Source organism: Mustela nigripes, chromosome 15 (assembly GCF_022355385.1).
Source record: "Mustela nigripes isolate SB6536 chromosome 15, MUSNIG.SB6536, whole genome shotgun sequence".
In the NCBI taxonomy this organism is placed as follows: domain Eukaryota; kingdom Metazoa; phylum Chordata; class Mammalia; order Carnivora; family Mustelidae; genus Mustela; species Mustela nigripes.
Genome location: NC_081571.1, coordinates 9,905,192 through 9,931,055, shown reverse-complemented (window position 1 = coordinate 9,931,055; position 25,864 = coordinate 9,905,192). Strand labels below are relative to the sequence as shown.

The following is a 25,864-nucleotide window of genomic DNA, read 5'->3' as shown; positions in this document are numbered from 1 at the left end:
ATCTCTGAGAATATGTAGTATTTATCTCTGTGGGACAAATGTCCAGAAGTGCAATCACTGGGTTGTACAGTAGTAGCATGTTTAGTGTTTTAAGAAACTGCTAAATTGGGGGGCCTGGGTGGTTCAATTGATTAAGTGGCTGACTCTTGATTTTTGGCTCAGGTCATGATCTCAGGGTCCTGGGATCAAGCATGTGTCAGCTCTGCACTCAGTGGGGAGTCTGCTGGAGAATTCTCTCCCTGTCCCTCTGCCCCTCCTTCCACTCACACCCTCTCTCTAAAGTAAATAAATAAATCTTAAAAAAACAAAAACAAAAACAAACAGAAATTGCCAAATTGTTTTCCGAAGTGGGATTTACGTTCCCATCAGCAATGTATTGGTTATCCTTCTATTTCATACCTTGACAGCATTTGGGGCTATTTTTAATTTTAACCATTCTGACAGGTGTGCAGTGATACTTCATTGTGACTTTAATTTGCATTTCCTGCATGGAATGATGTTGAACATCTTTTCATGTGCTTACTGGGCATCTGTCTGTCCCTTTCCTTGAAATGTCTGTTCATACCATTTGCCCATTTCCTAATTTGACTGTTTAGGCTTTTTCCACCTTTGAGTTTTGAGAATTCTTTATGTAATACGGAAAACTCCTAGTTTTTAACTTGTGTTTTCAACCTTTTAACACAGTCTTTTGTGCCATAAAAGTTTATTATTTTGATGAAGCCTAACTTACCAATTTTTCATTTAATGGATTTTGCTAACATATAATGTATTTGTATGTTAGGGCTAAAGTTGGGATTTTTCATTTTCCATTTGGTCTGTTTTTCATTTCTCTTTGCTTTTTACTACCTCCCTTTGTGGGTTATTTGAGTATTTTTTAAAAATGCCATTTTGGGGCTGCCTGGGTGGCTTAGTCAACTAAGCGCCTGCCTTCGGCTCAGACCATGATCCTAGGGTTCTGGGATCAAGCCCCACATTGGACTCCCTGCTCAGTGAAGAGCCTTTTTCCTCCTCTCCTTTTGCTGTTTCCCCTGCCTTTTTCCTTCTCTCAGTCTCTCTCTCTCCTCTCACTCTCTATCACATAAACAAATCTTAAAAAAATAACAAATGCCATTTTGATTTACATAGTATATCTTTTTTGCATAACCTTTTTAGTAGTTGCTCTGGGTCTTACATTGTATATACATAATTTACCAGTCTTCTGATATCATTATTTTACCAGTTCCAGTGAAGTGTCATAACCTTACCTCCTTTACATCCCTTCATTTTTCTCCATTTATAACATAATTATAGTTCTTTTCAGATACGGTGTCCTCTTTCTTTCTTCTGAGTGTATTGGACCCAGTTTGCTTAGGATGAATGTAGGCATTTGCTTAGGATGAATGTAGAATATATTGTCTTCAGTTTTCCCCAAAGGAATGATGGTGGAGGGGGAGAAATAGTTTCCTCTCAATGCACAAATGGTATGCTGCAGGGATAGAATCTGTTTATAATATAATTGTTTTAAATATTTGCTCCACTTGCCTTTAGAACCACATCAGGCAGTATTTAAATTTTTTCTTCAATAAATGAAACAAGATGGGATTGGGAGGGAGACAAACCATAAGTGACTCTTAATCTCACAAAACAAACTGAGGGTTGCTGGGGGGAGGGGGGTTGGGAGAAGGGGGGGGGGGTTATGGACATTGGGGAGGGTATGTGCTATGGTGAGTGCTGTGAAGTGTGTAAACCTGGCGATTCACAGACCTGTACCCCTGGGGATAAAAATACATGTTTATAAAAAATAAAAAATTAAAAAAAAATATTTTTTTCTTCAGTCATCATGCATAATTTAGAAAACTCAAGAGGAGAGAGAAAATGTAATGTATTTACCCACAATGTTTATTTGTTATGTTATTCCTTGTTCTTATGTTCATATTCCTTCTTTTAAAATTTCCTTTCTATTTTGAGAACTTAAGTTATTGTTTTAGGGTAGATCTGCTAGCAAGAGATCCTCTTAGTTGGTTTTTTTTTTTTTTTTTGGTCCCCCCTTTGAGAATACTCTGTTTTCCCTTCATTCCTGAAGGATATTTTTGTTGGAGATAAGATTCTGGGTTGACTGTTTTATTTTTTTTTTCCCCAGCATCTGAAATAGGTGGAAATACTTCTGGCCTCCACAGTTTCTGATAAGAAATCCACTGTCATTAATTGTTTTACATTTATAGGGAAGGTGTTATTTCTCTACGGTTGCTTCAAGGTTTTTTATTAGTCTTTAGATTTCAGAAGTTTGACTATCATGTGTCTGGGTATGGATTTTTTTGTTTTCTTATTTTTGTTTTCTTATTCAGCTTCTTGGATCTGTAAGTTTATATCTTTTGCCCAGTTGGGGTGTTTTCAGCCATTATTTCTTCAAGTACTTTTTCACCCCTATCATCTTTCTCCTCTCTTTGTGAAATCCCATTAATTAATTAATTAATTAATTCCCTGAGGTGCTATTCATTTTCTTTAGTGTTTTCTCTTTGGTGTTCGGATTGGGTGATTTGTATTGTTTTTTTTTTCCAGTTAGTGGCCTCTTTCTTCTGGCTCTTCTGTTCTGCTGTAGAGTCCATCTCTTTTTAAGTTTTCAACTTTTTTTTATTTTAATGTATTTTTCTATTTGGTTCTTTATTTATACCTTCTATTTCTTTGTTGAGATGGGTTCTATATTTTCATTTGTTATGAGACTGTTTAAAATGATTTGTTGAAGTATTTTTATAATGATTACTTTAAAATCTTTAGGATGGTTCTAACACCTATGTTTATCTTGATGTTGGCATCTATAGATTGTCTTTTCCTTTCAGTTTGACATCTTCCTGATTCTTGGTATAATGAGGAATTTTTTTTATCAAGAACTAGACATTTCTGGTATTATGACACTCTGGAATTTATTTAAATCTCATGGTGGTTTAGCTCAGATTGGTAGTTTCCTGGGGGTGGTGATAGTAAATAAAGCAAGGGACAGGTGTAGTTGGACAAAAAAGAAGGCGGAAGTGTTAGGGGTAAGAGATACGTTCATTAACTTGACTGCTGTAATAATTTTACAGATGTTTACATAAGTAAATCTTAAAAAGTTTTATACTTTAAGTATATGAAGCTTGTTATATGTCAATTATACCTCAGTATAGCTATTTAAAAATGTTATCAGGGGACAAAAACTAAAATGAAATAGATACCAAACTACTTCCTTTGATATTTCCTAGCTGAAAATTTTTCTAACAGGGAATTCTAAGGACTGAGATGCCAAGATTTTGCTTAAATATGACTTTTTTTGCTTAAATATGATTTTTACTGCTTGTTAGAAAATTCTGCATGACAGTCAAGGTAATGAATATATCCATCACCTCTAACATTTCTGTATTCTGTCTTGTCCATGTACATCTGTCCCTCACTTTACTGTCATTACCCCCAGGAAAGCACTGATCTGCTTTCTGTCACTATAGGTGTTTACATTTTCTATAATTTTATATAAATGGAGGCAAGAACTATGTACTCTTTTTTTTTTTTTTTTTGGTCTGACTTCTTTGACTTAGCATTTGAGATTCATTCATCCATGTGGTTCATGTTCTAGTGTGAATCAATATTGACTTACTTTAATTGCTGAGTAGTATTCCATTGTGTAGTTCTATCATAATTTGATTATATATTTATCTTTTGATTCACATTTGAGTTGTTTTTATTTTTTAGCTAATGCAAACAGAGCTGCTAAGAACATTCATGAGTAAGTCTTGGTATGGACAGATGACTTCATTTCTCCTGGGTAAAATACCTAAGAATGGAATGATTGGACCATATGGTAAGGGTATGTTTCACTTTTGAAGAACATGTCAAGTTGTTTTACAGAGTGGTTGTACAATTTCATATTCCCATGATCAGTGTGTGGGTGCTGTAAGTGCTCCACATCCTCATTTACATTTAATATGGTCAATATTTTTAATTTTAGATTTTTTTTAATGTATTGATATCTAATATTTCAGATCTGACCAATTTGTTGGAAAGATTCTTTCTCCACTGAATTTGTTTTTAAACTATTTTTTCTTAATTTTATTTATTCATAAATAAATTGTCAGATTTATTGTCAGAAAGAGAGAGAGGGCACAAGCAGGGGGAGCAGCAGGCAGAGGGAAAGGGAGAAGTAGGTTCCCCACTAAGCAAGGAGCCTGACATGGGGCTCCATCCGAGGACCCTGGGATCATGACCTGAGCCAAAGGCAGAGGCTTAACTGACTGAGCCACCAAGACACCCCAGCAGAATTACTTAAAAAAAAAAAAAAAACACCCCAAAAAACCAAACTCAGCTATTTTGAAAAAAAAGAAAAAATCATTTTAATTTGCATTTTTTTAGACCTGTAAGTTGGACACTTTTCATGTGCTTATTGGATGTTTGTATTTTCTGGGAACATACCATCTATTCGTAATTTTTTATCATGTTCTTAGTTCATTTCTAATAGTTTTACATTATCTGTTTACATATTACATATTTCCTTTTTGTGTTTATTTTTGAGATTCACACACATATTTTTAAGATTCACTAGATACACACATATTTTTAGGACTCCTTGAAATGGAAAATTTTGACTTCAAAAAAATTGAAAATGAAAGTATCTGTTTTGTTTTTGTCTTGATGACCAACCACCAGTTGCTTCCCAAATATGGAAAACTGGAATACCAGGAGGCAGGGCAAAAAACATTTTTGAGAAGCAAGTACCATGCTACATGAATACTCTCCACCTTTAAATTTGGCGGACATAAACATGGCTTAGACGATTCTGAGGCCAGGAGTTCGATTGTTCCAATCTGGGCCCAGCACATGCTAGTCATGTTTGCTTAGCTCTCATTAGAAAATTGTTAGAATGAGTGAGTGAGGGAATGGCTTATTCTTCATGTAGGATATAGGATTAAAAACCAGTCTTGCAGTTTTTCATTTGTAAGTCAGCACCGAGCTTTGAAATACTATCCATCAGACTGACAGGGCTGAAACTTGGAGTAAATAGAGGCTTGTAACTGGGCAGCCTAGACTAGTTCGTCCTCAAGGAACTACACCCGGGGAAGTAATGAGAAGAAAGCATTTAGTAAGGATGCTGGACAACCATTGAGGATGCCTTATACATCTACCTGGTGGAGGAAAATGTCCCTCAGGCATTTCATAAGGATGTTATACGCAGAGTTCATGTTGCACATCAGGAATTCTCCTAAGTCATGAAAAGCAAAAGTGAAAGTTACAGGGCTAGATAGAGGGGAGAAGAGCTCAACTATTAATCATGCTCCCCAATCTGTTTACTATTGGCCTTTTTATGATATTGCCCGGGGCCTCCTGCTGGGATTTAGAGCACGGTAACCCAGATCAAAATTACTTGTTTATAAAATTCCTCTGAATTGGGCTTACTATGTTGTGTCAGCAGTTTAATGGAGACTAACTCATTTGCTTCCACCTTTACATGTCCGCGTGGTGTGAGTGCATGCTTCTTGGCAGTCTTTTCAAGCCCGAAAAGGTGGGCAAACTAGCTGCCTCATTATGGAGCCACAGGCAAGGCCAGCGCTTATTCCAAGACCTGCTGACATGCCTTTCCAAGGTGGTTGGTGGGTGGCAGCACAGTCTCCGTGGGTCATAGGATATTAATATATAAGGTACCAATGAGGCCTTGATGCTAAAATTTCTTAACTCCAAAATCTCACTCTTCTTGCAGATGGAAGGAAGGATAGGCTAAATATGAAGTAGCCTAAAACCTTTCCTTCACGTGGGACTTAGTTTCCCTCCCGTATTCCATCAGCTGCCACTTAAACATTTAACCAGAGAATTGTTCAGAGTTTTCCTCTTGGATTTTGATGGCTGTCGAAGCTGGCCCACAGGGAATCCCTGGCCCAGCCCGCGTTCCTTTGGGTGAGCCTTGCGCAGTCTTCTTGCAGGTAGTACATTGTAACCAATAAAATGAATTAGTTGTATGAGTTCTTTATGCTCTTAAGTTGGGAATCCTTGACCCATTCTACACCAGAACATCCCAGTCGTGTGTTTTGAAGGAGCTGAATTTGGACCTGGATTGGCAGAAAGTTCTGGAAAGAATATAAGTTTGTAGATTCAGACAGCTGTGGCTTCAGACAGTATTCCTGTCACCTCCTAGCTCTAAGACCTTGGGCAAACTGTCCTATTTCCTTATTTATAAAATAGGCTTATTAACACCTTCTTCATAGGGTTGAGGTGACTGGACACAAGTAAAAGCCCATCTTAAATGTTTTCACTACTCAAAGAAAGAGGACAACTGTGAGGTAATGTGTTAGTTCACCTTATCGTAATCATTTCATGATATATACTTAGATCAAATCATCACATTTTACATCTTAAACTGACACAGGGTTATAGTTAACTATGTCTCAGTAAGGCTGGGGGAAAAAAGGCCCAACACGTTTGGCCCACAGGTGATACACAATAAGCATTATTGTCCACACAGTTTCAATATAACCGACCTGTCCCTCCTGGTGAGAATACTTACAAGTTTAACACTCCTTAAGGGGATTTGAGGCTTCACTTCATCAGGAAATTACCTCATGTCATGTTTATTAAACAAGCACTGATTATGGACCAGATACTCTTTATGATCCAAAGACAAAGACATGACCTTTAGCCATGATAGAAATCCTGTAAATATAAAAATATAAGTGCCATGCTAAGTCCTATGGATAATCCATGAAGGAATGACAAATTCTACCAGGAGATCTGAGGCAAATCTGTATCACCTCACCCCACGGCGGGGAGGGGGTGGTGGTGGGGAAGGAAAGCACAGGCAAATTCAGAAACTCCACAGCCACCTTCCAGAATCAGACCTGAGGAAGTGTTCTTCAGTACTCAGTCTGCTCTAAGTAAAACCACCCGCTCTGGCTCCCTCCGCCATGAAACGTGGGCCATTCGGAAAGACCAACTCTGTCAGGTCACTGGCCACAGCTGAGACCATTGCTTTCGGTTCACGTTTCTCAGAGACCAGGCTTTCTGAAATGAGGTAAAACAGAAAATGAATTCTGCTAAGTCGCACTTGTGCTCAAGTCTTGTAGCTTCCTAATGGAAACATGAGAAGCAGTTCCTAAGACTGAGGCGGAAGCACCCGGTACTTCCTTCTCTACTTACTGCTAAATTAGGGACTCAGTCCAAACAGCCTGGTTCCCAGGTGAGGAAGACGTCCTCTGGAGAAGCCACCAGTGAGGGCCCCGGATTCAACTTCTCCACCGCCTGTGCTGGGCTGTGGGAGCTCCACAGACCCTCATGCTGGAGGGCAGACAGGATGGAGGCCGAGGAAACTCTCGGCAGGGCCTGCGCGGGAACGCAGCCGCAGGAGGTGGCCAGTGAGTGTCAGATCTCAGGACCAGGAACCTCCAGCAACGTGCACTGTCTACATGGTGAAAGAACAGATCATTTGCTCTTGACATTTATAGACAGGAAACCACGGCTGCTCTTGATGAAAGTTTTAAAGATTCAGAGAATTTTCAGAAGTGGAACAATTCCTTTTAAAGGCAAAGTGACTCTGCAGAACACTTGTCCTTGAACATGATTAAATAAGAAAGGTTTAGCAGGAGTGGGAAGAGAGGTTTCCCTTAAGTATTAGAATGTACTCACTAAAATCATTTTCTTTTATAGAATAATGAACTTGGCAGTTTGCTCTACACAGGAGAACAAAGACAATTGATACAATCCAACTTTATTTTACTTCATTATAACAAGAATTTTCAAAAACTCATGACTCTATGCTATTTCTAGTGTTTAAATACAAAACGTTCCAAATGTAGCACAAACAGCGTAAGCTAATGCATAGATGGATTTGGATGAAGTCCTATGAACCAAATTATTCCTTTTTGTATGTTTGAAAGCAAAGCGTGTTGCCATGTTGTTGAAAAGTCATAGGATGAGGCCCTGGGGTCTTTGGCGGGGAGGCCGGTGGGTCAAGTGAGAAACCCTGGGGTTTGTCCCTCCTGAGCTTTAGCTCTGAGTGGACTGAGGGTGTGGCCAGCGGCTTGATGGGCAAAGCCAGTCCTTGGTCTATTCTAGTTTCTCTTATAAACACCCCGAAGCTAACTTTTCGGATGTGCTCTTTTCTAACATTGAGAAAGGGCTTTTCTTGGCTGCCAGGAAGCAGGGAGCAGGCTGTGGTGAGTGATTATCTGGAAGCAGCCAGGCATAAGCTTAGATGCTTTGGAAAAGTGGGGCGGGGTGGGGGGGGACAGAGAGACAGATTCTTCTTCCTTTTGTGGACTGGGGAAGAGGGTACTTGGTGACATTTTCCTGAGTCTGAAAGGAAGAATACAGGTTTGAAAAGTTTGGAATTGTGCATTAAAACAGAGACACATCCATATTGGGGAAACAAAACAAAACAGAAAAAGGCATAAACATACTTTTATTTCAAATTAAGATTTCTGAAACTATACTTGTTGTATTATAGTCTGTAACTAAATAAGACATAGCACTAAAATAATTCAGTTAATTTTAACTTTTGAGGGTTTTTTTTTTAAAAAGCACCACTTAAAACTTACATATTCCCCCCAAAAATTAAATATAGAAAAGTCATTCTACCATCGGAGTGAGTTTGAGAATGCACTAGGAAACAACAGGGCCAATTTTTCAACCTCTGGTTATTGATAGGGAACACTAAATTCAAAGCCAGTTTGAGAATTTCCTACATTGCTCACTTACAGGAAAACAAAACAAAGAGTTTCATAGTAAATTTCTAGCCCTTGGAGGGCTAACCTGTTTTCCTGACTGTGGGTTACTGGCCAGATGACCTCTGACTTTTAACTTCATCATCCAAAAAGATAACATATAGGATTTCCAAGGGTTTTATTTTTTTGAGGAGAACTAAGAAATGATCACAATTGTAACACACATAAAAAAAAAAAAAAGTCGGAACTAGTCGGAACGATGTCTGAAAACTTTTAGTCTTAGATTTATTTTGAAACCAACTTCCAAACAAGAGGGAATGAAGGAGCCAAAACTTGCTCCCACACCTTCTGAGCAAGTCCCTTTGGACTCATTTCCTTGTCACTGCAGCCAAGGACCGACTATGAAAGTCACTCCTGGGCGCTTGCTCAAGGCCTGTCCTCAAAGCCTCGCCCACACCTCCCCATCCCCCCAGTACCCCCCAGTCCCAGAGGAGACAGCGCTGGGGGCTGCGGCCACCTCATCGCTTGGTGGAGCGCTTCTCATACTTCTCCTGGCCACCGCGCTTCCTGTGTGGGGAGTGGCCACCACCGCCCCGGGCCTGGAAGCTGGGCTTGTAGGGGTGGCCTCTGTGCTGCTTCCGGTTCTCTTCTTTCTGGCTCTGGCTTTTGGAGGGTTCCTTGCTGCCCTCTTTTTGCTCAGGGTCTTGCTCTTTATGGGATGGCAGCGTGTTCTTGATTGTGTTAATCAGAAATCTCTTATTTGTACCAGCGAGAGGACACTTCATCCTGGGGAGGAAAAAGAGAGAACATTCTCAAACCGAATCATTTGCTCCAGAGCTGCACCCACCGGTCATGGGTTCCTGCCAAAGAATTCTGTGTCCACAGAATCAAGTTTCTGAATACGTTCAGCTTTCCTTGCATGCCACCTAGTGTAAACTGTGAGTACAGGGGGGAAAAGGCAAGACATTTGGAATTCTCCAGCTCGACCGATCTGCCCCTTAGCTGCCCCTCTCTTCCTTATTGGGACTAACTTTCCCACCACTATGCCTGTGCAGGTCTTGGCCACAATGTGAAAGAACAGGATTCCTTCTATTTTCTCCCTGAATAATAGATGCCTGATTTGACTATAATCTGCATTTCTGAGCTAAATTGATCGTGGCTTGTTTTTAATTACCAAAGAGTGACAGTGAAGTCCCTCTCTGAGGAACAAAAAAAGTATCTGTTGCCATATCTTGGATGCTGGGGCTCAGCACAGCAGAAAAAAAAATTATCCAAAGAATCTATGAAAATGCAATAGTCACATTTTATCTGTAAAATAATCTCACTTTCCATATCAGGCTTTTAGTTTGTGTTCTGTTGGGGGGGTACTTCAAGGAGGCCTATGCTCTGGGTCAGTTTCTGTGTAGTATATATTTAAGCAGCTGGTGATTCAAGTTTACCCAAGAGACAGGATGTAACTAATTAAATTATTATTTAGCATGCTTATGTATATACTACAGTATTATTTTTTCTTTTTCAAGTGCATAAAGCTTTCATCTGGGGGAAGAAAACCCCCCACACAGATGAGAACCTGCATATTTCTCTTGACCTTCGGCTGTCTGTTACACGATGGGCTGTTTTAGGAGGATACTGACCCCCCCAAATCATGTCACTCAGAGTGGCTGGCATTAAGCAAAGATGAATGTAGGATTCTAGAATCTCCATTTTTGTGTCAAACTTGGGATAAAAAAGAGAATCCCACACACTACTCCAAAATCAACCCAGCAGTGCCCCCACCAGGGCGATTTTATTGTCTAGGACCCTATCAGTGAAATGTGAGCAGATATTAGGTTCATAGCACTTACAGGGGTCAGACCAGCTCAAGCAATCAGAAATGGCATCGAACCTGGAAGTAAAATATGGAGAAAAAGAAGAGAAAATGTTTCCTGTAGCAAATAAGCAATTCTTGCGCCTCTAGGAACAGAGAAAATCTCTGAGAAGAATCAAAGGTGCTGTAGGGACTTGATGTGCAAGTGTGCTTTGGGCTCAGGCCGGGAGAAGTGAGGAGAGAAGGAGCTAGAACAAGGAGAGAAAGGAATGGAGAGAGCAGGGCAGTGGACTGTAGTAGGAGCAGCGGGAACACTTAGAGGGGGTGGCGACCCTGGAGTTTTTGTTTTGTTTTTCTTTTAGTGCCAGAATTTAGAAGTCATGGTGAATGAGATGAGGAGTGAAGAAGAAAGGCAGTGACAAAGCTGTGATGTCGTGAGGGCACTACACCGTGGAAGTCCCGGGAGCCCTATGGGGCTTCACTTAGCTTCCAGAGAGAGCAACCACTAGACCTAGATTCAGAAGAGTATGGCACACTGATGTCACCAAAGAGCATAATAGGGCTGGCCGGTAGGACAGAGGTGCCCCTCTTTGCCAAATGTGGCCCCATACTTAGTGCAGGAGCAGAATCGTTGGAATGAGTAAGTGGACGACGTGTGTCTCTCGGCTCTGGGAGGCCGTGTCCAGCCAGCTCCACAAGCATTCTGCGATCTTTTCCCTGGAGTGGGCCAGCTCAGTGCTGGTGAAACTGGTCAGTCCTTCTCTGGATTAGACATATGAGGAAAGGCAAGTATTACCAGATGGGACAATAATCAAAACAAAACCTTTGGTAACTCCTGGTGAATTCTGCTCTATTTTGCTCTCTTCCAAGGGAGATCACCTTTCCCACCATCTGCTCATCCTAGATGAACAAAGCTCTTCTGCTAGAGACCCTCGGAGTTCCTGCTAAGAGTTGGGGAGTGGGGACTGCCCTGGTGACAGCAAGCGAAAGAGCTGGTCAGAGAATGGGAGGACTTTCTAGAATCAAGCCACAAGAAAAGTGGCCTTTACATCTCTTTTTTAACATTAGAGATGGGATTTTTAATGTTCGTTGTGCCTAAGAATCTATTCCAGGTGAGGAGTCAAGAGCAGCTGGGAGAGAATTTGGTTTACCTGGTGGCGGTGGGGGGTGCTGAGAGTGACTGCTCCCAAACATGCCAGGACATGCTTTTGAAATGACAGTGAGTGTTTACGTATACTTGTAATAAGTAAGGCAGGACAGTGAGGTAGAGAGGTGGCTGCAAGCAGATATGGACGTACGAGTAGTTAATGAGTCCATATAGAGAAATTATGAAATCTGTAATGAAAGTATCACAGCGTAAGGAGTCTAACAGAGCTGCCAACATCTGTGGAAATCCACTGGGAGGGAACTGCTCTAGCCTTCGGCTGGTAACTTATTTTGCTGAACCTCACAGCTGGGTGTTGCATTGCTATAAACACATACGACATGGTACTGGCCGAGCATACGTGCTCTGAAGCCACACTATCTATCAGATTGAACCCTGAGCATGTTACATAGTCTCCCCGTTGCCGCGTATCTGTTAAATGTGGGATCTTAACAGTGACTATCTTCATGGAATGCTTGCGGACCAAATGAGTGAGTGCTTAGAATCATACTAATATATAACAAGCTCTTGGTACACATTAGCTCTGGTTTATATCCTGGCTCTCCTCATTAGCTTTGTGACCAAGGGCAAGTTACTTAACTCCCCTGTGCATCAGTTTTCCCCATTTTTAAACAGGAGTAATAGAAATATCGGCCCAGTGGGAGGATTTATTGACATGCATACAGCACTTAGCACAGGACCTGGCCCACGGTAAATCTTCAGTACATGTTACCGATGGGGCTACAGTTTCTTATCCACCATTCCAAAATATTAAAACTTTTGAAAATCAAGTTCTCTATATGATGCTGAAACTCGTTTGGCAGCAAAATCTGGCCTAACCTGACACTGGGCTGTTTATGTCTAGTCTTTATCGCAGTTAGCATAAGCGTATGTGTGGGGACAGAAATGATCATGTGTTGAACAAGAATCCCTGGGGGCATTCGTAGTACATACTGGGTATGCTGATGTACCTTTCTAAAATGTGAAATTATCTCAACTTAGAAACTTGGAGGGATTCAAGGGTTTTCAACAAGGGATTGTGGACCATTATTATTATTATTATTATTATTATTCACTCTCTTCATGAAAAAGAATATAGATAGCACATCAGTTAATACAGCAGGGACTTCTCCTTGAGAGCAACTCAAGATAATATGCTAAAGTCTCAGACGACTTGAGAAAAGAAGCTAACCAAGAACAGAGCAGGCTAGCTGATGTTCCTCAGTGAAAAAAAATTAAAAACAAACAAAACCTGAGCCATCAGGAAAAAGTCAATGAGCTCTTATAGAAATTTTCATAAAAATGGTTAAAATGAAAAAGTGTTGGTACTCTGGGGCACCTGGGTGGCTCAGTTGGTTAAGCTTCTGATTCTTGGTTTCGGCTTAGGTTCTGGTCTCATGGCTGCTGGGATGGAGTCTAGTGGTGAGCTCACACTCAGTGGGCTTCGGATATCCTCTCCGTTTGCTCCCTCTCCTGCTTGCACACATGTGCACCCTCTCCCTCTTATAAATAAATCTTAAAAAAAAAAAAAAAGTTTTGGTGGGCTGCCTCGGTGGCTCAGTCATTAAGCATCTGCCTTGGGCTCAGGTCATGATCTCATAGGGCTCCCCACTCAGACAGGAGCCTGCTTTTCCCTTTCCCACTGCTTGCTACTCCCCTACTTGTTTGTGCTTTCTCTCTGTCAAATAAATAAATAAATTTGTTAAAAAAAAAAAGTTTTGCATTTCCTCATACTGTGTAAGCCCTGTAGATGCTCTTCAAATAGAACACTGAGGGCTGGGGTATGTAGGTGATTTCCGAAGTCTGTCCCAGTTTTAAAATTCTCTGCTTGTATTCTGCCTGTTAAACCCTTTAGAAAATTACTCTCCTCTCATTCATCCCATAAGAAAATTCATTTCTGGGCCACCTGGGTAGCTCAGTTGGTTGAGCATCTGACTCGTGATTTCAGCTGGGATCACGGTCTTGGGGTTGTAAGATCAAGCCCTGCATTGGGCTCTGTGCTCGGCGTGCAGTCTGCTTGGGATTCTTTCTCCCTCTTCCTTTACCTTCCCAGCAATAAATAAATACATAAATACATAAAATCTTAAAAAGAAAAAAAGAGAAAACTCATTTCATCGATGTGTCTTGTTTCTCAGCTCTTTCTTGGTGCCATTTTCCCCCAGACTTGAGATGACATGATAAGCTCGCGTTAGGTATGCACCATTCCAGAGCTTTTCATGTCTGCATTGAGGTAAAACCCGGGCCCTAGAGTGAGAGCACAGGCTGGGGCTGCTCAAGGTACCTGCACTATATAACATCACTAGCTATGTCCCGAGACATGCTGCTGTGGTTGGGGACCCAAGAGGCCACCAGATGGAGCGGCTGCTTCCCTGTCTGCAGCTCTGACCCACACAGTGTCAGCTTCCTCACCCTGGCCAGCTGTTTTTATTTTTGGTTTTATAAAGGTATATTAGCTCATGTGGAAGGAACTGATGTTAGTATAAACAGATACAAAACTCTAAATATAAGACCGCTTACAGCTGCACTGGGAGAGTACTGAAGACAGCACTGTCAGACACAGGGTCTGGCATCCTCACTCTGGTAAACTTTAAAAGGCAAGTGCTTTACTTCACTTCCAAAGCTGTCAGCCCAGCTGTGGAGGCTTCTGCATTCCCCAGGAGAGGTAGATTCCTGGAGAATCTGCCATTAGAGAGACCTGCGGACTGACTGAGGCTGGGATTGTAAGCTTTTCACTTCTCTCTCTCTCTTTCTTTTTGAATGAGTACATGATATAATGTGTAAAAATAAGGCACTTCCTCCTTACAATTATCATATTTGACTTAGGAAAAACAGTAGACTGTAAACAAACTTAGAGAACAGAAAAGGAAGAGATATGTAATTTTTTTCTTTCCGGTTTTAATAGTTTTTATCTTTACTGCTAAAGGATAGAAGTAGTAATATCTAGCATGCTACACAGTCAGACCTGCCAGTTTTTAAAAAGAAGATGTTATTTATTTTAGAGAGAGAAGTGGGGAGGGGCAGACAGAGACAGAGCGTCTCAAGCAGACCTGGCTGAACTTGGAGCCTGACATGGGGCTCGATCTCAGGACCCGGAGGTCACCAGAGCCGAAACAAGAGTTGGACGCTTAACGGACTGAGCCATCCAGGTGTCCCAGACCTGCTACTTTTGGATTCTAAAATAGTTCCATGAACATGACCCATCAGCTATTGGTACGTGATCACTAACCAGTGGGAATGATAACATTGCAGACACTGGCTTCCATGAAGTAATCGTCCCATGCCATCATGTTACTGACGTCACCTTGTTCTACTTCTCCAACCATCCAACACTTTATGGGCAGAAAAGAGATGAAGAAAAGCAATGTATCTGAGATCCCAAGCTGGTAGGATTGGAATCGGAGGGTCTGATGCTGAGGTCCACCCTCCCAAATCGGGTTGGGAGAGCTGTGTGGAAGCTTGTTCCCACGATCCCTAGGCCTCTGTTTCCCTAACCACAAAAATAAGATTCATAATTTCCCAAGGCCTGTTGTACTTCACAGATGTCCACACCAAGTACAGTTAGAACGTTTTCTGCCTCTGTCCTAGCCTTGCCCGTGTCAGTGACTCTCCACCTGACACGGTGTACAGATCTGCTTCTTGCTGCCCGTGCTGGGCAGAGCAGTCTTGGCAGCAGGCATGCCAACAGGCTCTTCACCTGTGGTTTCTTTGCCTCACTGCTCTGGCCACTGACTGGCCACCTGCTTATGCCGCAGCGGGTCTCTGTCTCTCTCTGCTCCTTCTTCCCGATCCAGGATGGTGTCGGGAGGGCATTAGGCTGGGTCCTGCAGTGAAGATAAATCCCAGGCTATCTGTCTACATATTTGTGGTCAGTAGAAGACCACCAAGAGGAACAGAGTATGTGTGAGGATAAAGCTCAGAAGCAGGTATGTGAATAGTGGTGTCCAGAGAGAGACGACAAGGCCGCTGTCCTTGGCCTCCAGCTCCGTTAGCTACACACATTATTTCCACGGCGATGTGATGGAGCGGGACTCCATCACACACACGGGGCTCTTGACTCTCTTTCATAACTGGATCTGAAAGGCTGGGGGCAGCTGTGGGCAGCTGAGGGCAGGGAGCACTGACGAGCCTGCAGCTGTCGGACAGTAACACACGGAGAGAGGTGGTGTGGTACAAGGATTCATCCGGGCATGAGAAAGCAAACGGTGATCCATTCAGCAGCAGTTAGCTTGCTGGGGCCCTTTGGGGCCCATGTTCTTTAGCTGTAGAGTAAACGCTTTGCATCTCTGTGCCTGAATTTATGCCAAGAGCCTAGTCCGTGAGTCAGTCTGAAACGGGAGCCCTTCCTTCCCCGCCTGTCGGTTCTAGCATGCTGCGTTGTGCTTACCTGCTCACTTGTCCATATCCACCAATGGATGAACAACTTGAAGGCCAGGACAGGGAGTCTTCCTTACTGCTGCCCGAGCCTGGCCTCTTAATATATCTACTGGCGCTCAGTCAAATGAATTAAAAAAAAAGTGCCTGCATAAAACTTGAGAGATAACCAACAGCTGATGAGATACAAAGGAAGAACCACATGGATGATTCTTCCCCTTATCACCAGAATGACCACCAACACTAAACAGGAAAGCACCCAAAAAGGCCCTTCTCCTTAAAACTGGGTTAAAAAAACCCTGAAGACTCATTTTCTGTCAAACTTTGTAACTCTTCATACCGTATATAAGCCTTTCCACACATAAGTCTGAGGTTCTGTGAGCACTAGACTCCAAACTTACAATTGGGCTACAGGTCAGCTGATGTGAGTGCGACTAGAATAAAAACAGCTTTGTGGACAACGAAGCTGGGTGCATTTCTGAAATTTGTGCTTATAAATTCCTTTGTGTTGACGAAAAAGAAGTCATATGGGCCCATACTTCAGCTCCCTTGAGGCCTCTGTCAAGAACAGCTTCTGAAGAGATTCTTTTGCTGAAATACATCCACGGAAGTACAGAGCACCAAATGGTCTCTTTCTTTATAAAATAAAAAATGGCATTCTGTGGCATTTTCTTTAGTTCAGCAATCTCTTTCTGGCAATGGCTCAACTACCTCACTGAGATCTTTTCATGGACTATCGAGGAGGAAAAAAAATGGCACTCTCGTTCTATTTTCAACTTTAAAGCAAATATAAAGTTCTTCTAGATGCTTAGAAAAACACACCGTGGCCCACAAGTAAGCAACAGATTGTCTCCTCCTTTAAGATCTGTCCCAGAAGATGTGTTGATGTGGATGGAACTTGGGACTCCCCTGTCTGAGCGCCCAGCTACCCAAGTGCTATGGAGCCACCTGCCCATGGGAGAGGTGTGGGAGTGCTTTCCATTCTGCAGAGCAGGCTTCTTCCTTTCTTTACAACACACAGGGACTGTTACGGTGGTTTTCAAATTTGTGTACACTTTAGAATCACCTGGGTATCTTTTTAAAACCCCAAGCTCAGGCCACACCCCAACTGATAATCAGTGATGGTGGGGCAGAGACATTAGTATTTTGGGAGCTTCTCAGATGATTTCAAAAGTGCAGATAAGTTTGGAAACCACTGGATTAGTAGTTACAAGTTTTTATTGATTTACACACGCACGCACACATGCATGCTCACTGAAACAGATGGAAAACCAGTTATCCTCCCAGGACGAGCACGATGGGGAAGATGTTCTTTGTCTCAGCACCAGGGAGCAGACGCAAGTCATGGCCGTCCTTCAGTCAGACCTGTTTGCGTAGCCCGCATTGGTCAGGGTGTCCTGAACCAAGAGCTGCCTCCAGGAAGAGGACCTGTGCGAATGTTTGAACAGTAAGTGAACTGGCTGGTTATTTAGATGTGAGTGAGCCTGTCACTTCAAGGAGAACAACTCACAGTTTTTACTGGCAATGATAGAACTTGAATTTTCAAGTGCAAGAAAATTAGACTTTTGGAAAACTGTGCACCTGACAAGTTCCCAACATTTAAAAGGCTTTTCTGATGAGATTAATGGTAGTAGTTACAAATGTATTCCTTTAATATCATATAATGAAATGTGTTAACATTTGGAGGATGACTCCCTGAACCAGCATTTTTGAGACGACCATTGCTCTTACAAAATCATGTATGAGGAGAAGATTCGGTCAAAGTGTAAGGTAGATGAAGGGATTTTTATTATAACAGAACATGAAGAGTCTACATTAATAAAAAGAATGTTAAGAAACTACCACTCATTGAGGTTATTTGCAAAGTTTTGATGAAGGATTAAAGAATACCATAAATTTTCAGGAAAGGCTATTGAAATACTTCTTCCTTTTCCAAATATACATTGGTGTGAAGTTGGATTTTCTTCATATACTTTAATCAAAACAACAAGTTGTAGAGGCTTACATGAAATCCCAGGTGTCTTTTATAAGGGGGATGAGGAGGTTTACAAAAATATTAAAAAGAGTATCACTTTAACGCAGTATTTTTTCCCCAAAATACAGTTATTTTTTATAAAATATATACCATTCCCTTTAACATGTAATAGGCTTATTATTTTTAAATACATTAATAAATAAATCCTTTAAAATTGCTCACTTTAAATTTCAAATACAGTAAATACTGATAATCCACATAAAAAAGGTTCTTTGTCATTGTCAATAGTTTTTAAGTGTGTAAAGGACCCTAAAACCAAAAAGTCAGAGGACTGCCATTACAAGACAATTGAGAAAAATAGCCATGTCAGCAGGAATTCTTATCCTGTAGACTAACGGGAACTTGGAAGTTTCAGATCCTGTTTTCCCAGGATGCTCCTCTTCTAAGTTTGGAATGCTTTACTTGGCCTGCCATCTCTTACTCCCTCTTCAATATGCTTCTTCTTCCTTCATGGGAAGAGCTGCCAGTTGTCCCCCAAATAGCCATTCTTCCTTTCTTCTACAGTAAAAGAACCCCAGATATTCATCTGGCACATGACTTCCTGGGGGAAAAAGACTGAATTCCTGACGGTGTAGCTGAGCTGGGTAAAGACATGAAATGAAATTCTGACCAATGGGGTATATGTAGAAATGGTGTAGGCAACCTCCGGGCAGTGCCTTTAAGTGGGGGTGGGGGGGCACCTTCCTTCTTTTCTTCCCTTCTGCTGACTGAACTGGGGAAGGAATGGCTGCTACCGTAATAGACCATGTGGAAAAGCATCGCACCCTATGGCTGGGAGATGTAGAAAACTGAAAGAGACAACTTTGTGGAACTGCTGTCCTTACTGGTATAAAGCCCAACGCACACATCAGTACTCACACAAATGGCAAGATGACCTGTGCCCATGGTAACTCTCTCCAGGGGAAACAGAGATGACACTGATCAACTAGTTTTTTCACTAGCAGAAAGTTCTACTAAGACAGTAAGTGGCAGAAAGATTGTCAGGATAAATGACTTCCACCGGAGAAATGCCTAGAAGCCACTGGTCTCCTTGAACACTCCTAACGCAGCAAGAACCCTGACTGACATGTTCTTATTCCTGGCCAAGCCATGAATTCATGATTTAGCTCTCCACTGATTGTTTCACACACAGTACTGGATTGGACCAGTGGCTGCGGTCAACCTGGTCACAGTCCTGCCTTACACTGAACACCTAAGCAGCCTGCCCCTAACCAACTTTGTAGCAATTTAATTCACTGGAGTAGAGGCACCTTTAACTCTGTAAAGGACAGAGGGGGACTAGAAAGAATGTAAGGGCAGATCCAACTAACACTGACTGCTGCATGATGGGAATCGTGCACATATTTCCAAACATCCTATCTCACCAAATCTGTATAACTATCCTTCCATAAGGAGAGCATTTTATTGAATCTAAGATGATTACATATGTTACATACAGATTGACTCACACTGGATTATTTCATTTTCTATCACTTCATCCATAAATACATCAGAATGAACTTCTGAAAGATAATAACTTTAAAAAATGAAATAACATCAAAACCACTATCACACCTAAAAAATCCACATTAATTTCTAAATATCATCAAATACCCCAACTGTTTCCTAAATGTCTTATTATAGTTACTTTGGATAAGGATCCAAATAAAGTATACATTTTATTTGATGTGCCTCAAATCTATTAATTCATAGGATATCCCTCCTTTTCTCTGCAAATGCCTCAAATCTATTAATTCATAGGATATCCCTCCTTTGCTCTGCAATTTATTTGTTAAGGAAACTTGGTTGTTTGTCCTGTAGAGTTCCCCACATACAGGATTTTTGTGATTTCATCCCCGTGGTGTCAGTTACCGTGTTCCTCTGCCCTCGGTACTTCCTGCGAACTAGTAGTTCTAACTGGAGATCTGATCAGATTTGGGTTCAATCCTTTGACAAGGGTATCTCATAAATGGTGGTGTGCTCTTCCCTACTGCATCTTTTCGTGGCACGGAGATGGGTCAGTGAGTTCAGATGTGGTCAGCCTGACCTGTCCCAGAACTGTCCCCAGCAACTCCTCATCTGGTAGGGTTAGTGGCCAGTGACCTTTGCCTAGGCCCAGTGTATCCTTAGGAATTGCAAATGAGGACTTTCTTTTTATTTTAAAAGGGATAATTCATACAGAATGGAATTTATCCTTTTTAAGTAACAGGTGTGAAGAGTTTTGACAACTGTACAAAGTTGGGTAATCATCACATTAGTCAAGATGTGAACTGTCTCTGTCACCCACAGAGTTCTGCAGTAAATCCCTTCCTTCTGTCCCCATTTCCTGGCAACCAAGGATCTGCTTTCTGTCCCTACATTTCTGGGTTTTCTAGAACACCATGTAAGTAGACTCCCACACTGTGTAAGGTTTTGTGTCTGGCTTCTTTCCCTTAGAAGGGTGTCCCTGTGTAAGCTTCTATTCCTCTTTGTTAAGGAGTAGCACTGAATGTAGGGCTAGAACCTCAATTTGTTTATCCAGTCATCAGTTAGTGAACATCTGGGTTGTTTCCAGTTTTGAGCTGTCATGAATAAAAGTGCTACACATATTACTGTGCAGATTTTTGTGGGGGCTTCAGTTTTCAATTCCCTGGTAATTTTTTAGAAGAACTCTCTATGTATAAGAAACAGCCAGCTATTTTTCAAAATGGCTGTACAATTTTCATTTCTGCCAACAATATGTGAGGGTTCTAATTGTTTTATGTCCTCAGCCTTATTTGGTAGTCAGTCTTTTTAAATTTTAGATATTTTAGTGCCCGTATAGTGGTAACTAACTATGGTTTTAATTTGCATTTCTCTGGTAACCAATGTTTTGAGCATCTCTTCATATGCTGATTGGCCAATCCTACATCATTTTCAGTAAAGTGTTTCTTCAAATCTTTTGTCTATTTTTAAATCAGATTGTTTTCTTATTGAGTGGCTAAGAATTCAAATGATGCTCTTATTCTGTAATCCTTGTCCATTTAATAGATGTACTTTTTTTTTTCTTTTTTGAAGATTTTATTTATTTATTTATTTGTCAAAGAGAGAGAGTGAGCACACAAGCAGGCAGAGTGGCAGGCAGAGGCGGAGAGAGAAGCAGGATCCCTTCTGAGCAAGGAGCCCGATGCAGGACTCGATCCCAGGACCCTGGGATCATGACCTGAGCCAAAGGCAGTGGCTTAACTGACTAGGCTACCCAGGCATCCTGGGTAGTACTTCTACAACAAAGTTTTTTTCAATAATTATTTGGTAATTCTGAGGTATAATTGGTACAGGGAACAGAATAAATGTTTTATTCTTCTTTTCTATTTGCCCATTTTATAAATAATGATTTGGTTCCATAGCATTCTCCAAAAGGGACCATTACGCTTCTTTTGTGATTATCATTATGACTTCATAGATTTTAAGTTTTCATGATAACTTTATTCTTCTTGGTAATCAAATTATCCCATCTAGTGGGAGACCTTTCAGGTTGTTTCTTGAGTCTTTCTGACCTCACTTTCTGGCTCCTTTTAACACATTTTCTGCCTGTGTAGGAAGAGTTTGGCCTTACGCACAGAGAGGTCTGGCCTCTGGGAGGTAATCTCAATTCTCAGAGGTAATGTTACATCTGACAGACCTGTCTTTGTTCTGGATAGATCTTAAGATGGGTCAGGCCCCACTTGATGGTCTTAGGGTAACAGCTGACCATGCCTCCTCCCCACTGCCCACCCCCCACAAAAAAACCCCAAGCATGTGATTTAGGGTGGGAGCTTTGGGTCATGCGGTCCATGTCAAACTGGAGATTGAGATCAACCATGTGAGCAATTAATCAATCATGCCTAAGTAATGGAATCCCAATAAAAAACTTTGAATACCAAGGCCTGGGTGAGCTTCCCTGATAAGCTGTGTGGGTAATGTATCCTGACTCTAGGGAGGAGACAACAGAAGTTTCACATTTAGAACCCTCGCAGACAATGCCCTTCATGCCTTTACTGGGGCTGATTTTAATCTGTATGCTTTCCCTGTAATAAACTGTAACTGTCAGTATCATAACTTTCTGTGAATTGTATGAATTCGTCAGTGACTTACGGAAGAGGAGGGTACTTTGGGGAACTTCCTGAATTTGCAGCTGGTATAAGAAGCTAGAGGGGCACCTGGGTGGCTCAGTGGGTTAGGCCTCTGCCTTTGGCTCGGGTCATGGTCTCAGAGTCCTGGGATCAAGCCCTGCATCGGGCTCTCTGCTCAGCAGGGAGCTTCCCCCTCTTTCTCTGCCTGCCTCTCTGCCTACTTATGATTTCTCTGTTTCAAATAAATAAATAAAATCTTAAAAAAAAAAAAAAAGGCAGCGAGGGCAGTCTGGGGACTGTGACCTCTAACTTGCTGTCTGGTGAACTCCAGGCACTGCCTCGGATCTGCAATCAGTTATTTTTCTAAGGTTCTTGGTCTTCTTTTAGTGAGAAGTGGTATTTATATATTGCAATCTGGATGCCAGGGGCACTCACTGCTACCAAGTGGGCGGTCATCATTTCTAGCACTTTTCCATGAACAGAGCTGGAAAAAGCTTTCCTTTTTCTTTCTTTCCTTCCTTCCTATCTTTCTTCTTCTTCTTTTTATTTTTAAGAGAAACTCTAGCATGGTTTTATACTGATATTTCCAATTCAAATTTAGGATTATAGGTTTTTACTTTGATTTTATATCTTTGTCTCTTTGACACTGGAGATGAGGGTATTTTTAGCAAATAAATATTTACTTTGTGTTATCCTGTTACATGATAATTTCAGAAAAACATCAGTATTGTTGACAATATGATGACTGAAAACAGTTTAGGATTTCTTGTTCGTTCTTTTGGGTACAGAGTCCAATTTCAGCTCTGAAGGAGTTCCTTTATGTGCGGCTAAGCCATCCACTAAATGGCATTTTAGGTCTATTTGTTTTGTTTTGCTTGATTTTTAAGGATTGCCTTTTCCTTCTATTTATTTAACTTTGTTTTATATTTTATGTAAACCATATGCACGGTTCTAAGAGTCAAGTCTACAGAATGAGGTACATTCTGAAGTTACATCTAACTCTAATCATCCACAATCCGCCACCGTAGTAGGTTCTAGAATGTAGAACCTACTACGGTGGCGGATTGTGGAGTCAGCATATTTATTGAAGCCTGTGTTATGGCTAAAATGAATCTTAAAAATGCTTAAGATTAAATTCTTAAGGTTATATTCTTCCTTTGTTTCTAAACTTTTAAGTCTTAGGGCTCTGTTGTGTGTGTAGAAACTGTAAAGGCAAACTTTAGTTCTACACAGCTGAACTGTCACATAATATAAATACTTGCAAGTCGAATTTTAAAAAGAAATTTCCATTGACTAAGGACCATAACTAAAACAGAGATCCTCAAATAATGGACACTGATATCTCTCTCACACGGTGCCTCTGGGCAGTTGGTGCCTCTGGGCTTGTATTTATGTGTCTTCTGGGGTTCTGTGAACAAAGGCTTGTTCATAGCGCTATAAGGGCTGCTCTCCTGTCCACATTCCCTGCCCTCTCCTTCCAGGTCTCAAAGCCCCCCCAGTGCTGACTTTCAGCAGTGCTCCCACTCTCCTGCTCGCCTCTGGGTGATTTCCTCCACAGTCACAGTTTTATATTCCCTCCATCTGCTAAAGACTTACATATCCACATCTTCAGCCAAGACTTTCTCTTTAATACTGTTTTAAGGAAGATTACTCAAGAACTTACCAACCCATAGGTCCCATAGTTTCTGCTCTCGTTTTCCCACGTTTTGCCTCTTTAAGCAGTTCTTCAATTGCTTTCCTGATGGGGAAAAAAAGAGATTTGAGAGGCAGTCACTCCACCAAATTCTGAAAAATCAGTTCTTTCCAACATCTATGACCTAGCAGAATGACCAGCTTTTGAAGCATAAAACTTCAAAATTGGGGAGAAATTTTTAAAATTTAAAACACGTGGTTGATAGTTTTGAAATATAAGTAACATTAAAAAGAAACTTTCTATACGAAGGGAAAAACACTGAAAATCAAAGACAAAATGACAAAAGCACATCCATATTTAAAATGTTCAAATGCATTATTATTCTAAGAAATAATAATGGACCCAACAAGGATAAGAATGTTTCTGGCCCTTAGTGAGAGAGAAGTGCATACTATTTGCACGGGGACTGCAGCTGATATAACATTTCTGGAGGACAGTTTGGCAACACGATAAAGAGCCTTCAAAATACCACATACCTGCTGACCTAGAAATTCTACTTTATCTACTTTATAGTGTGCATTGGGTAATTTTTTAAAAAAAGATTTTATTTATTTGACAGAGAGACAGCGAGAGGGGGAACACAAACAGGGAGAGTGAGAGAGGAAGAAGCAGGCTTCCTGCTGAGCAGGGAGCCTGATGCAGGGCTCGATCCCAGGACCCCAGGATCATGACCTGAGCTGAAGGCAGATGTTTAATGAATGAGCCACCCAGAAGCCCGGGATGATTTTTTTTTTTTTAAAGATTTTATTTATTTATTTGAGACAGAGAGAGAGGGAGAGAGAGAGAGAGAGAGAGAGTTGACTCCCTGTTGAGCAGGAAGCCTGATATAAGACTGCACCCCAAGACCCCAAGATCATGACCTGAGCCAAAGGCTGACACTCAACTGCTCAATCAACGGACCCACCCGAGAGCCCCTGGATAATTTTTATTTCAAATTTATTTGCATTATATATTACATAGGAAAACATTTGGAGAAGTATTATCAAGATGGTAAAATGAGTTTCTGGGTGATTTTAAAGTTTGTTTTTTTTTCTTTTTCTGAATGCTTTTCTACATTTTCTATTTTTTTCAGAGTGAATCTGTGCTATTTGTGCCATTTTTAGAAAGATAATAATAATAATAAAAAAAACCTCCAGGAAATGTACTTATCAACCCTATTCTGAAATTCTACTATGTCCAAGGTACCATGCAAGGTGCTATGGGTAATAGAATAGGAAGATGACCATTCCTGACTTTACTATTACTTATGCTATGTAAGTATTAAAGTTAAGAAAAGAGAGGTATGGGGTGCCTGTGTAGCTCAGTGGGTTAAAACCTCTGCCTTTGGCTCAGATCATGATCCCAGGGTTCTGGGATCAAGGCCCGTGTTGGGCTCTCTGCTCAGCAGGGAGCCTGCTTCTTCCTCTCTCTCTCTCTGCCTGCTTCTCTGCCTACTTGTGATCTCTGTCTGTCAAATAAATAAATAAAATCTTAAAAAAAAGAAAGAAAGAAAAGAGAGGTATGAAGTTAGAGACAAATATAGTCCAAAGACAGAATTATATATCTAATCACAAAATTTTGGAACTGGTAATTATGCATTGATTCTATATAAAAACATTTAATTATGCTATTATAGCACTACTACAGATACGATTTACATAATCCTCCAATGATGTGAACATTCTATGAATATTTCATAATGATTCTCATTTTATCGAAGCAGATAGCTTAAAAAAGCAAATATTATTTAAAGACTTATAATAAAATATAGCAGTCCTCTGCATCACCCTTCTCTACTCACCAAAAAAACTCAATCTCAACCCTTACGAAAAATCTGCTTCTCCTGGTATTTACCTCTAATTTCTATTAGTATGCTGTCAAACTATTTCACCACCCTCTTGATCTTCAACAAATCTATTTTTGTATAATTTACACATTTTTCAATAAACTCCTACTAACAGTGAGATCTTAAAAAAAAAAAAAAAAAGTCTTTTCAGCTGACTCAGCAGCTGGACTCTCTCTGCTTCATCCTGGAGCGCCCACCCGACCATGTCAGCAAAGAACCAAATACTGACCACCTTAGGCACTGTCTGACGCCCTGGTCATGTTCAGTCAGACCGTGTTTCACAGCCCAG

The 25,864-nt window shown here is 41.0% G+C and overlaps 1 protein-coding gene and 2 long non-coding RNA genes across 6 annotated transcripts in view; 1 reads left to right on the top strand and 2 right to left on the bottom strand.

Annotated features, from left to right (window-relative positions):
* LOC132002511 (uncharacterized) overlaps positions 1-25,864 on the top strand; it is a 229,634-nt gene that overhangs the window by 197,972 nt on the left and 5,798 nt on the right. The window contains exon 1 of one of the 2 annotated variants that reach the window (XR_009399926.1): positions 9,444-9,589. The exons of the other annotated variant lie outside the window; for it this stretch is intronic. This is a non-coding gene — a long non-coding RNA (uncharacterized LOC132002511). Of the gene's footprint in view, positions 1-9,443; positions 9,590-25,864 lie in introns of those variants that run through there. 2 annotated transcript variants of the gene reach the window in all.
* The window catches only part of POLR1D (RNA polymerase I and III subunit D), a 43,797-nt gene continuing 25,612 nt past the window's right edge, over positions 7,680-25,864 (bottom strand). The window contains exons 2-3 of the mRNA XM_059377519.1: positions 23,721-23,795; positions 7,680-9,437 (exon numbers count right to left, since the gene is read on the bottom strand). Coding sequence (XP_059233502.1) covers positions 9,170-9,437; positions 23,721-23,795 — 343 coding nt within the window. The 3' untranslated portion in view covers positions 7,680-9,169. The remainder of the gene's footprint in view (positions 9,438-23,720; positions 23,796-25,864) is intronic.
* On the bottom strand, positions 10,495-17,333 carry LOC132002512 (uncharacterized). 3 transcript variants are annotated; one of them, XR_009399928.1, is made up of 4 exons: positions 17,229-17,333; positions 15,987-16,130; positions 11,070-11,220; positions 10,495-10,536 (listed from the first exon to the last, which is right to left on the bottom strand). It is a non-coding gene; the product is annotated as an uncharacterized LOC132002512 (long non-coding RNA). The 3 variants fall into 3 exon arrangements; XR_009399930.1 differs by lacking the exon at positions 15,987-16,130; XR_009399929.1 differs by lacking the exons at positions 15,987-16,130; positions 17,229-17,333 and adding an exon at positions 14,829-15,980.